Source organism: Prionailurus viverrinus, chromosome E2, assembly GCF_022837055.1.
Source record: "Prionailurus viverrinus isolate Anna chromosome E2, UM_Priviv_1.0, whole genome shotgun sequence".
NCBI lineage: Eukaryota > Metazoa > Chordata > Mammalia > Carnivora > Felidae > Prionailurus > Prionailurus viverrinus.
In genome coordinates this window covers 49,690,556-49,702,660 of record NC_062575.1, presented here as the reverse complement: position 1 = coordinate 49,702,660, position 12,105 = coordinate 49,690,556, and the positions used below count along the sequence as shown (strand labels likewise).

The window sequence follows — 12,105 nt, the reverse complement described above, 5'->3', positions numbered from 1 at the left end:
TCAATTTAGTGGAAAGTTAGGACAGCCAGTTAGAAATCAACTAAAGGACACCACAAAGGTGATGACTGAGAAGTCACACCTAGGTCCTACTCAGTGCTTGGGGGTCCCTCAGTAGCTTTTAGCTTCAGGAAGGTAATGACCAACTCCTCGAGACTTAGTTTACTCCTCTGAGAAATGGGGTGGTGGTGGGGGGGGGGAAGCAGTTAGTACAGAGAATCTCTTGAAGCTCCTGTCCTTGGGTTGGTTCAGAGGGTAGCTCTGGAACTTAACAGTGCGAGGCCAACGCCCTGAGGGCCAAAGGGGGAGAGTAGTGACGGCCAGAACCCCTGGGTCAGCGCAGAAGGAAGGCACCTTGGAAGGAAGCAGAGTCCGTCTCCTACAGGGTCACTTTCTGCAGGTTTTCATCCTAGTCGTCCTTCAGGTTTTCTCCCCCCACCCCGCCCACACTCCCCGTTTCTTAAATGAAACTCTCTTTGCTTTTCGTTTTTCCCCATTTCCTCCCCTCTCCTTCAGGTTTTCCTTGTTCCCTCAGATTCCCTCGCTCCTCGCTTCTCCTTTGACATTTCCCTTCCCCCACTTCCTCAAGAGTCCGCCGGCTTCTCTCCCCTTCCTTCTTGTTGCTTCCGTTCCTCTTTTTAATGAAGCGAGTCTGGAGCCTCAGTTTCCCTTTTTACTCCCTCCATGTGCTCGCTGCTGCAGTTTCCCCTCCCCATTTCGCGCTGACTGATGATGCTTCACTTTCTCCGTTCGCTCCGCCGCGGTTCCAGTGCCACATTTCCCCCACCCCCACCCTCTGGGTGTCGTGTGCCTCAATTTTTCCGACTTCCCTACTCGACCCCGACCCGACTCCAGCCCGGCGCCCCCAAGATGGCGCCCGCAGTCTCGCTCCGCCGCCTGACGTCACCGCGCGGCCCTCCCTTCTTCAGGCGTCAGGCGGAGTCGACGAGGAGCTGGAGGAGGTGCATCCTCCAGGGGGCTTAAGGGGGCGGGCACTATCAACCCCGGGGCTGGCCGGTGAGGGAACATCGCTAGAGGATTGGTTGGGCACTGCGAAGGATCCCGACGATCCATACTATTGGCCCAAGGCTCAGAGACGTGAGCGTCGATTGGTCGAACGGCAGGAGCCAGTCAGGCGCTGATTGGGCGCGTTCGGCCGTTCGCGGAGAGGCCGAGAAGGAAGGTAGGCGGGGCGTTGCTGAGGGCGATTGGGGGCGAGAGCGAGGCTGCGGAGCAGACGAGAGGCTACGGCGGGAGCTAGAGAGGGCGCAGCGCTAGGGTGGCCGCGCGAGGGGAGCTGCGGCCCGGGCCTGGGCCCGGGGCGTGCGAGACGGCGGAGGCGGGTGAGTGCGGGCGGACGCGCGGAAAGCCGGCCTGGCTCCCCCTCCCCCCCTCCTGGCCTCCCCGTGCCACCCCGCCTGCGCACTGAGGGCCGGAGGGGACGCGCGCCGGGCGGGGAGGGCGGAGCGGCACCAACGGCCGGCCGGGCGCGCGGGCGGCGGGGCGGGGGCCGGGCCGGGGGCGGGGGTGGTGAAGGGGGCTAGAGTCGGGTGACGGTCCCAGTGAGGAGGGGCGAGGCTCGGGCGAGGGGCTGGGAGGGGCCTGGGTGGGAAGGGAGGCGTTTGGGCTGCCTCTAGGAGAGGCTCCCAAGGCTCATCGGGGCCACGGTCTGGCCGTGGGCCGTGTAGGACCGGAGGGGGGTGGGGTGGAAGGTTAGAGGCGGCCTGGGTGTCCGGGGAGGGGGGGAGGGCGTGAGGAAAGAGGTAATGAAGTTAACATAAAGAGAAAACCTAGTTATGCTTGTAAGGAATCAGACCAGTGACAGGGATTTGGTGTGAAAAGATGGTAGCAAATGGATATCTTTGGAGGGGAGATGTAGAGTTGAGGACGAGGTCCGAGTGTGGAGAATGGGGTTACGTTAACGTGAAAAGGAGTTAAACCAAAGGGGGGTGGATACCACTGGAATGGGCTGAGAGGAGTCTCTGTGCATAGGGTTATGTTATGTAAAAAGGGTGGGTGTCCCCAGGATAGGTTGGGTAGAGGTAATGTTTTGAAAAGTAGGGAATTCGGTCAGATGAAGAGTAGGAATTGGTATCGGTGTGCTGGATGGGGGAGGGTCTTGGTATCTCTGGAATGAGAATGAGATGTTAGGTTGACAAGAAGTTAGGGGTCTGGGTATCCCCAGGGTAATAAGCTGGTGAGAGGGTTCTGGGTGTAAGGAAGAGGGGTTTGGCTATCCTCTGGGTTGGGGGCTGGAGGGATTCGTCATAATAGTAAGATAGGGTCTGAGTATTTCTAAAGGGGTTTTGGGTAGTAGGAAAAGTATGCGTGAAAGTTTTAAGGCTCTGTGAGGGGTAGTCTGGCTATTCCTGGATTGGGTTATCTTTCTGCAAAGATCTTTCTGCTGGGATCTTTCTGCAAAGCAGAGAAACTAAGTTGTTAATGAAGAGGGGGTCGGATTATCGCCGGAGTGGGTTAGGGTGGGGTTTGGCCTTTTTGCAAAGAAGAGGGGCTTAGGTTGATACGAAGAGGGGATCTGGGCGTCCCTAGATGGGTTAGGGAGGGAGGGTGGGGTCTTTTTTGCAAATAAGAAAATACTAGGTTAATAATGCGAAAGGGGGTCTGGGTGTCCCTGGCGTGGGTTTGTAAGGAAGGGTTTAAGTTGATGTGAAGGTGGTATGTGGGCGTCCCTGAGATGGGTTAGGGTGGGTCATTTTGTAAAGAAGAGGAGCTGAAGTTGACATGAAGAGGGGTGTGGGTATCCCCATAGTGGTTGGGGTGGTTGTGTATGAAGATGAGGCATTTAGGTCAATGTGAAGAGGGGATCTGGGTACCGGAGAGGACATAAGGATTGGAGGTGAGGTCTCGGCATAAAGAAGAGGCAATTACGGTGAAGTGTGTCTTGAATTAGGGTGGTGAGTAGAATCCAGGTGTGAAGAAAGGGTTAGGTGTTTTTGAAATGGGGCTGGGTTGTAGGAGAGGGCTTTGGTATAGAGAGAGAAATTTGAAGTCGGGGATCTGGGTGTCATGGGGAGTGGTGAAGGGGGAAAAAGTGTAAAATGTGATGGGTTAGGCCAACGTGAGACAAGTTGATTGAGGGAAGGGAGAGTTTGAGGAGTCTGGGCACCAGAGGGAGAGACCGTGTACACTAGATGTTGGGGGTAAAGGAGAGGGACTGTACCCTGTGAAGGCCCTGAAAGTGGCGGGCCCCTGTGGCAGTCCTCTGGGTGTAAATAGAAGTCAGGAACCTGGGGGAGGGAACAAAGGGGGAGTGAGGCTGGAAGAAGCGGCAGCGGTCAGGGCCTGTGAGGACGCTCCCGGGCACCTGGGAGCGGGAATGGGGTAGCGAGTTGGTAAGAAGAGGAAGTCAGTGGAAGGAGGTTTGAGTGGAGAAGACACGGGCTCCTGTGTGATGTGCGTGGCTGTGGGCCAGCTGTGAGGCACGGGAGGTGAGGGGTTGGACAGGTTCTAAGGATCTGGTGGGTGGAGCTTGATGCGTGTTGGTTCAGAGGTGAGAAGGGTAGATTCTGGGAAGGGACCGCTGGGAGGTGTTGCGCTTGGTCTTATGTGTGCAGGAGAGGAAGGATTGTTAGGTGGGGGGGTGGGAGTGGAAAACGGAAACAAGTCCGAGGGTAAGGTACATCTAAGGTTTCGGTGGGTGATGAAGGGAAGGAATCGTCCCTGGGAAGGACTGAAGAAACGCTAGTTTAGCTGTGCTTTGTCTCCACCTCCCTCTGTTCACAGCCCAGGGCCTCACTGCCACCATGACTGAGGAGTCGGAGGAGACGGTCCTGTACATTGAGCACCGCTATGTCTGCTCTGAGTGCAACCAGCTGTATGGATCCCTGGAGGAGGTGCTCATGCACCAGAACTCCCATGTGCCTCAGCAGCACTTTGAGCTGGTGGGCGTGGCTGACCCTGGAGTCACTGTAGCCGCAGAGGCAGCTTCCAGCACGGGCCTCTATCAGACCCTGGTGCAGGAGAGCCAGTACCAGTGCCTAGAGTGCGGGCAGCTGCTGATGTCGCCCAGCCAGCTCCTGGAGCACCAGGAGCTGCACCTGAAGATGATGGCTCCCCAGGAGGCAGTGCCAGCCGAGCCACCACCCAAGGCACCTGCCCTGAGCTCTAGTACCATCCACTACGAGTGTGTGGATTGCAAGGCTCTCTTCGCCAGCCAGGAGCTCTGGCTGAACCACCGGCAGACGCACCTCCGGGGCACTCCCACCAAGCCTCCGGCCCCGGTTGTCCTGGGGTCCCCGGTTGTCCTGGGGCCCCCTGTGGGCCAGGCCCGCGTGGCTGTGGAGCACTCATACCGCAAGGCAGAAGAGGGTGGGGAGGGGGCCGCTGTCCCTTCTGCTGCTGCCACCACCGCTGAGGTGGTGACTGAGGTGGAGCTGCTCCTCTACAAATGCTCCGAGTGCTCCCAGCTCTTCCAGCTTCCGGCCGACTTCCTGGAACACCAGGCCACCCACTTCCCTGCTCCTCCCCCGGAGGCCGAGGAGCCTGCCTTGCAGCAGGACACCCTGACTCCGTCCCCTGCAGAGGTGCCCGCGTCTCAGCCTGATCCCCTGCCGTCCTCTGACCACAGTTACGAGCTGCGCAACGGTGAAGCCGTTGGGCGCGATCGCCGGGGGCGCAAGGCCCGCAGGAACAACAGCGGAGAGCCAGGCGGGACGGCCGCCCAGGAGCTCTTTTGCTCCGCCTGTGACCAGCTCTTTCTCTCCCCTCACCAGCTACAGCAGCACCTGCGGAGTCACCGGGAGGGCGTCTTTAAGTGCCCTCTGTGCAGTCGTGTGTTCCCCAGCCCTTCCAGTCTGGACCAGCACCTTGGAGACCACAGCAGCGAGTCTCACTTCCTGTGCGTGGACTGCGGCCTGGCCTTTGGCACCGAGGCCCTCCTCCTGGCCCACCGGCGAGCCCACACCCCGAATCCTCTGCATTCGTGTCCGTGTGGAAAGACGTTTGTCAACCTCACCAAGTTCCTGTATCATCGGCGTACGCACGGGGCGGGGGGTGTCCCTCTGCCCACAACACCAGTCCCGCCAGAGGAGCCTGTCATTGGTTTCCCTGAGCCAGCCGCAGCAGAGACTGGAGACGCAGACGCCCCGGAGCCCCCTGTGACCGAAGAGAGCCCGGGAGGGCCCGCCGCCCCAGGCACCTACCGCTGCCTCCTGTGCAGCCGCGAATTTGGCAAGGCGTTGCAGCTGACCCGGCACCAGCGTTTCGTGCACCGCCTGGAACGGCGACACAAGTGTGGCATCTGCGGCAAGATGTTCAAGAAGAAGTCTCACGTGCGTAACCACCTGCGCACGCACACGGGCGAGCGGCCCTTCCCCTGCCCGGACTGCTCCAAGCCCTTCAACTCGCCCGCCAACCTGGCACGCCACCGGCTCACGCACACGGGGGAGCGGCCCTACCGGTGCGGGGACTGTGGCAAGGCTTTCACGCAGAGCTCCACCCTGAGGCAGCATCGCCTGGTGCACGCCCAGCACTTCCCCTACCGCTGCCAGGAGTGCGGGGTGCGTTTCCACCGCCCCTACCGCCTGCTCATGCACCGCTACCACCACACGGGCGAGTACCCCTACAAGTGTCGCGAGTGCCCCCGCTCCTTCTTGCTGCGCCGGCTGCTGGAGGTGCACCAGCTCGTGGCCCACGCTGGGCGCCAGCCCCACCGCTGCCCATCCTGCGGGGCCGCCTTCCCTTCCTCGCTGCGGCTCCGCGAGCACCGCTGCGCGGCTGCTGCCGCACAGGCCCCGCGGCGCTTCGAGTGCGGCACCTGCGGCAAGAAAGTGGGCTCGGCTGCCCGGTTGCAGGCGCATGAGGCGGCGCACGCGGCTGCCGGGCCCGGAGAGGTCCTGGCTAAGGAGCCCCCTGCCCCTCGGGCCCCTCGGGCCGCTCGCACGCCTGTGGCCGCCCCGACCGCCTTGGGGGGTGCGGCCCCTGCGGCCCCCGCGGCCCCGGCCCGACGCCGGGGCCTGGAGTGTAGCGAGTGTAAGAAGCTGTTCAGTACAGAGACGTCGTTGCAGGTACACCGGCGCATCCACACGGGCGAGCGGCCGTACCCGTGTCCGGACTGCGGCAAGGCCTTCCGCCAGAGCACCCACCTGAAGGACCACCGGCGCCTGCACACAGGCGAGCGGCCCTTTGCCTGCGAGGTGTGTGGCAAGGCCTTCGCCATTTCCATGCGCTTGGCAGAGCATCGCCGCATTCACACGGGTGAGCGGCCCTACTCGTGCCCAGACTGTGGCAAGAGCTACCGCTCCTTCTCCAACCTGTGGAAACACCGCAAGACCCACCAGCAGCAGCATCAGGCCGCCGTGCGCCAGCAGCTGGCAGAGGCGGAGGCTGCCGTGGGGCTGGCCGTCATGGAGACTGCAGCAGAGGCGCTGCCCCTGGTGGAGGCCATCGAGATCTACCCTCTGGCTGAGGCCGAGGGGGTCCAGATCAGCGGCTGACCCCGTCCCTTCTCCCCCTTCAGCACCGCCATGTCCCGTTGCTGAAGAACCTCCTCCAGCATCCCCTCAAATCTGTAGATACCATGCCCCTCTCTCCATCTCTCCCAACAGCCGTGTAAGTTCTGTAACTGGATTTATTCTCTCTTGTGCGGGGGTTGCTCTGCGGTCCTTGATGTCCGTAAAGGTGCCCCCCCCCCCACCTTCCACCTTTTAGCACTGGTGGTCCCAAGATGGAACAGTCAATAAAGACTGAGTTGGACGTTTATGTGTTTCTGTCTGGCCCAGCTGTGTGGGGTGGGATTTGGGAGCCATGAGCCCAGGTTCTTGGGTCTGAGCTTTTATGGCTGTGTTCTCAGCACCTGGAACAGGGCCTGGCAAGTGGTAGGAGCTCAGTGGACATTTGCTGAGTGGAAAGAGGACGTGGAGTCCAAGGGTGTGGCTCAGGGAGCGGGATATCACCCTGGTGCTCCAGGGGAAGAAGCGTAGCTGTCTTGCCACTAGAGGTCCCCACAGCCTCATAGAAAAGCCTGAAGCTGTTTCAATTGGTGGCAGGAACATTGGGAAAAGTCTTCAGATTTCTTTTTGCCCCTTCTGCACCCCCATTCTTGGCCTGATGTGAGCCATCTCCCTCAAAGCCATCTGGTTGTCTCACTGGAACCCTGAGGGCAAACGCAGGTCCGAAAGGTATGATCTCCAGGGCAGAAGAAGGTGGCTCCTGGGACCAGACCCAGCTGTGGAGTTGGAGAACTCCGATTCTGGGGGTAGACAGCCTCATAAGGGGAGCTGCCTTGACACCTACCTAGAATGGGATTCTGTCTTAACTAGTAGACGTGGGGAGAGGGGTGGTTGGAGTGACTGGCTGGTATTTGAACGTCTAGTTTGCTTCTAGTACTTACATGTTTATAATAATTATACTCCTCTTGTGAGGGGAACATTTTGCAGGGAAGGAGTCTGAAGTCAGAAGCAGTGAGGTGATTTACCCAAGGTCATCCAACCCACATAGGATAGAGCTTGAATTTAAGCCTAGTTTCATCTGGTTTTATCACCCTTCTGCTTTTCTCCACAGTCTAATGCCTTTTACTTAGGAGGGCGGTTGAGAAGGATGATGGTGACTGGTGGGAATGTCCAGTTGCTTTGCTTGAGCTGCAGCCCAAGAAAAATAAGCCCTGCCAAAGTCATTCCAGTCTTTGTGTTGGAGAAAATTCTTTTTTGGGACCCTAATAAATGAGAGGTGAAGGGAAACCGTTTGTATGGAAACCAGGAAGAGGGAGGCTTGAGAGCTGTCCACTCAGACCCTGTTACTCTGAACACCCCCTCAACAGCCCCGTCGCCTCTGGGCACTGGGCTTAGAGACCTACACTGGTTTTGCCTTATGTTCAGGTGAAAACGAGGGATTGAGAGAGGGAAGACTTATCAAGACCACATAGGTGGTAGACCAGAGCTAGAAGCCAAATCTCCTAACCAGTAATAGAGATTTTACTACATAAGCCTCATTTTATTGAAAAAAGTTCAGGGACCCCTGGGTGGCTCAGTCAGTTGAGCGTCCAGCTTCGGCTCAGGTCATGATCTCGTGGCTCCTGGGTTCGAGCCCCACGTCAGGCTGTGTGCTGACGGCTCAGAGCCTGGAGCCTGCTTCAGATTCTGTGTCTCCCTCTCTCTCTTTTCCTCCTCTGCTCACGCTGTCTCTCTCAAAAATAAACATTAAAAAGGAAAAATAGGGGCGCCTGGGTGGCGCAGTCGGTTAAGCGTCCGACTTCAGCCAGGTCACGATCTCGCGGTCCGTGAGTTCGAGCCCCGCGTCGGGCTCTGGGCTGATGGCTCAGAGCCTGGAGCCTGTTTCCGATTCTGTGTCTCCCTCTCTCTCTGCCCCTCCCCCGTTCATGCTCTGTCTCTCTCTGTCCCAAAAATAAATAAACGTTGAAAAAAAATTAAAAAAAAAAAAAAAAAGGAAAAATAAATAAAAGTTCAACCTGTTTGACAACTGGACAGCTCCTAATGAAGAGCAATTATGTGTTAAGTAGTTGTTTCAGAGCGTGTTGCTCGTGGGCACCATCTTTGAGTGACCTCATACCCTGCAGAAAGGACTCAAGCCATCTTAGCCCAGCATGCTAGATCCCCTTTAATCCCCACGTAAAGGTTCATTCTCAAACTGCCTCCTCAAGAAGAGCTGCAACATCCTGAAAGTCATATCGAATAAGTGCTTAGAACAATTGGAGGATTTATCCTTGCCAAACCAGATAAAGATAAGGTTAAATCAAAAGGGACAGGAAGGGGGTGGGGTGGGGGCGGACCCTGAGAGTGCTGGTTGACTCCAAGATTCAGCAGAGAAGAATGGCTCTGTGACTGTGGGATGATCACCCTTCCTCAATTGTGGTTCTTTTTCAGAGCTTCTAATGAAGACAAGACTCATTGTTCACAGTCACTCTGCTGAAACTTGATGGTCCTCAGTTGAACTACTGTCTTAAAAAGGGTGGCATGGAACGTCTGGGTGGCTCATTCGGTTAAGCTTCTGACTTTAGCTCGGGTCATGATCTCTTGATTTGTGGGTCCGAGCCCTGCGTTGAGCTCTGTGCTGACAGCTCAGAGCCCGGAGCCTGCTTTGGATTCTATGTCTCCCTCTCTCTCTGCCCCTCCCCTGCTCTTTCTCTCTCTCTCTCTCTGAAAAATAAATAAAAATTAAACAAAACGGTGGACTAATCAAGCCCTTGTTGGATGCTGGGTTTTGAGTTAGGCAAAGTTTCTTTTTTTGGTGGGGGGCACAAGTGAGCAAGGGGCAGAGAGGAGGGAGAGAGAGAAGCGGGGCTCACTCGGGGCTTGTGTTTTTACCCGAAGCGGGGCTCAAGCTCATCCAGTGTGGGACTCCCAACTCACCAACTGTAAGATCACGATCTAAGCCAAAGTCCGATGCTTAACGACTGAGGCGCCCTGGGCAGGCAAAAGTTCTTGAACTTTAATGTTTATTAGGCAATTCCCCTAGAGATTGATTTTTTTAATGTTTATATTTGAGAGAAAGAGGGAGACACAATCCGAAGCGGGCTCCAGGCTCCAGGCTGTCAGTCAGCACAGAGCCCATGGGGCTCGAACTTGTGAACGATGAGATCATGACTCGCGCTGAAGCCAGACGCTCAACTGACTGAGCCACCCAGGCCCCCCTCCCCTAGAGATTCAGATCCAGCAAACGGGTGGATGAGATCCAGGAATCTGCATTTTAAACACACCGATTCTGGGGTGCCTGGCTGGCTCAGTAGAGCATGTGACTTGTTAAATTTATTTATTCTGAGAGACAGAAAGCGCAGGGGGAGGGGCAGAGAGAGAGAATCCCAAGCAAGCTCTGTGCTGATAGAGCACAGAACTCCACGAACCGCATGATCACGACCTGAGCCGAAATCGAGCCGGACGCTTAACCAACTGAGCCACCCGGACACCCTGAGTGTGCAACTCTTGATCTCAGGGTTACAAGTTCAAGCACACATTGAGTGTAGAGATTACTTAAAAGTAAAATCTTTAAACATAAATAAAAACAATTCTGATGCAGGCGACTTGCTGATCACTCTAACGATCCTGAATCGTCCGTTTTTAGTTGGATGTGGAAGGCTTGCCTATGCAGAAATGTTAAGGGAACAGAATGGTGGTCCTCTAGTGCCTGCTATGTTCCTGACAAGAGGCCCGAGTACGACTGTACAAGGGAGGGCATGTGGTGCCGTGGGGCACATTCACGGGGCTGCAAGTGGATGCAAGTTCAACTCTAAAGAGTGCTCTCAGGTGTGCTGTCTGTGCTCGTCACTGGATAGCCTGGGTGACAAGGAACTTTGTATGGTTCTGACCGCACGACCCTACAGGAAGGGGCTGGACCAAATGACCTTCCTCTGTACCAACATCCCACTTCCCCATCCTTCCAGACTTACCTTGGGAACCGGGGAGGTGCTTTTTTATTCTTTCAGTCTTGCCCAAACGAGGCAGTGCTAATTAATACTTTTCGTCCAAGTGATCCAGCCCCTCTTCAATTCTTCCTTTCTCCTGTCTTCCCCATCCCCTACAGTTGAGTTTGCAGAATACCAGCATCTGTATGCCAAGCGTACATCAGAGGATGGAACAATGACAAGGTGACATGGTGCCAGTGAGAAAACCCAGTTGTTGACACCGTTTCTGATTTTCAGTGGTGAGGTCGTGGGGATCAGCCCGTGGCCTGGCCTGTGAAGCCGTTGTTCTTGCCAATTGACGTAGTCAAGCTGGGCACAAAAATTTGAGTGAATGAGTTCATGTCACTCTGAAGAAGAGCGTGCCCTCGACCACCAGACAACTTCGAAGTCGACTGTTTTGAAAGGGTCTTGCTGGTCCTCTGGGGATGGAAGTGGGGGAGGACTCACCGGTTTCCTGACTTTCCCATCGTTCTCATCTATTGAAGACCGTGTGCTAGAGATCTGTCCTAAGCACTTATTACATCATCATCTCATTTAATTCCACAAACCCCACAGATGAGAAGGACATCGAAGGTAATATATGAAAAGACACATATCTATAAAACGGCAGAACTGAGAAACGAATCCAGACGTTTGAATTCATCCTAAATTCTGAGACTTAGGTCTTCTGATTGGTGAGAACCTGGCTTGGGCCCTCCTTCTGAAACATTTACTGTTTGGACAGAAGTAAAGCCCTCCCCTCCATAGCACACATGTACCCACCACCCTTCCCAGAACACAGAGGAGACCAAGGGAGAGCAGGCAGCGTTTCTCTCTGTACAGTTTTTACTTTTTTATTTTTTGATGTTGTTCAGATGAATGACACACTCAAGTTACAAAAATGGGGCCTTAAAAGAAGCACATTGTACAATGAACAAGCAGATTGGAGTTAAGAACACTGAAACGCTAACCCGCTACCACGAGAAGAGACAGGGTGGGGGGGACAGGATGGGGAGGGAGGGGCTACCAACACAGGGGTCAGACAGAACTGAAAGTGGGGCTAACTTGCTGAGAACGGATGAAAGGCAGGTCTCCTCCAGGGCCTACTCAATTTCCAGATGCCCTTCCTGGTCTCCCTTGCCCACTACTAGCCACCTCTACCCCTCCCCATTCCAACCTGGTCATCTGAATGAGTAGGTGAGAGACACCCACCCCAGAAAGGGCTGAGCCACTCAGATCTTTACAAGGTGGGTGGTCATCTTGCCCTATTCCAGGCTTGGATTTGGGAGCTGGTGGTGGCAGCAGTGGGATAAGAAGCCAGAAAGGAGCTAGCAGAGAGAGGAGTTGATCAAAGATCAGGCCCCTGCTTTTCCCCCAAAGACTCCTTGCCCCTTTCCCACCCCACCATGATCCAAAGGCCCTCTCTACAAGTGGAGAGAGGCCCCCAGTCACCCTGCAATTATGTAAATAAATAAATACTGAGCCCCTGGGCTTGGAGGACAGGCTGGGGGAGGGGCAGCAGGGATAGAGGAGAGGATGGGGAGGCAGTAGGGAGGGATCACAGACATAGTAAATAGTTGTCTCCGTCCCAGCAACACTTCTTTCTAGATTTTGCTCTCCTTTTTGTGTTTGTTTAACAAGGAGCTAACATTTCAAGGACAAATACTTAAAAATATACATTATTTTTTCTTTTTTTTTTCGCCTTTGTCATCGTCATCTTGCTTTGGAGACTGCTGAGGTCAAAGTTCAAACCG

At 55.7% G+C, this 12,105-nt stretch overlaps 2 protein-coding genes across 9 annotated transcripts in view; one reads left to right on the top strand and one right to left on the bottom strand.

The window, feature by feature from the left end:
• Nucleotides 1-974, bottom strand: part of GRIK5 (glutamate ionotropic receptor kainate type subunit 5) — a 58,767-nt gene extending 57,793 nt beyond the window's left edge. For 2 of the 3 annotated variants that reach the window (XM_047835857.1, XM_047835858.1), the window contains exon 1: nt 352-973. The gene's annotated coding sequence lies outside the window, so the exon portion shown is untranslated. Of the gene's footprint in view, nt 1-351 lie in introns of all 3 variants that reach the window. The other variant, XM_047835855.1, reaches the window with a different exon arrangement.
• Nucleotides 975-1,186: 212 nt separating this feature from the next.
• Nucleotides 1,187-6,717, top strand: ZNF574 (zinc finger protein 574). Of its 6 annotated transcripts, none has more exons than XM_047835862.1 (2): nt 1,187-1,340; nt 3,742-6,717. In XM_047835862.1, the coding sequence occupies exon 2, from the start codon at nt 3,762-3,764 to the stop codon at nt 6,450-6,452; it is 2,691 nt and encodes an 896-aa protein (XP_047691818.1). In that variant the 5' UTR covers nt 1,187-1,340; nt 3,742-3,761; the 3' UTR covers nt 6,453-6,717. The 6 variants fall into 6 exon arrangements, with proteins under 6 accessions (XP_047691818.1, XP_047691821.1, XP_047691817.1 ...); XM_047835865.1 differs by lacking the exon at nt 1,187-1,340 and adding an exon at nt 1,695-2,854; XM_047835861.1 differs by lacking the exon at nt 1,187-1,340 and adding an exon at nt 1,695-2,912.
• The last annotated feature ends 5,388 nt before the right edge of the window (nt 6,718-12,105 follow it).

What these genes read in the sequence shown, in the direction of transcription:
- ZNF574 (XM_047835862.1), top strand. Translation starts at nt 3,762, where the DNA reads ATGACTGAGGAGTCGGAGGAGACGGTCCTGTACATTGAGCACCGCTAT.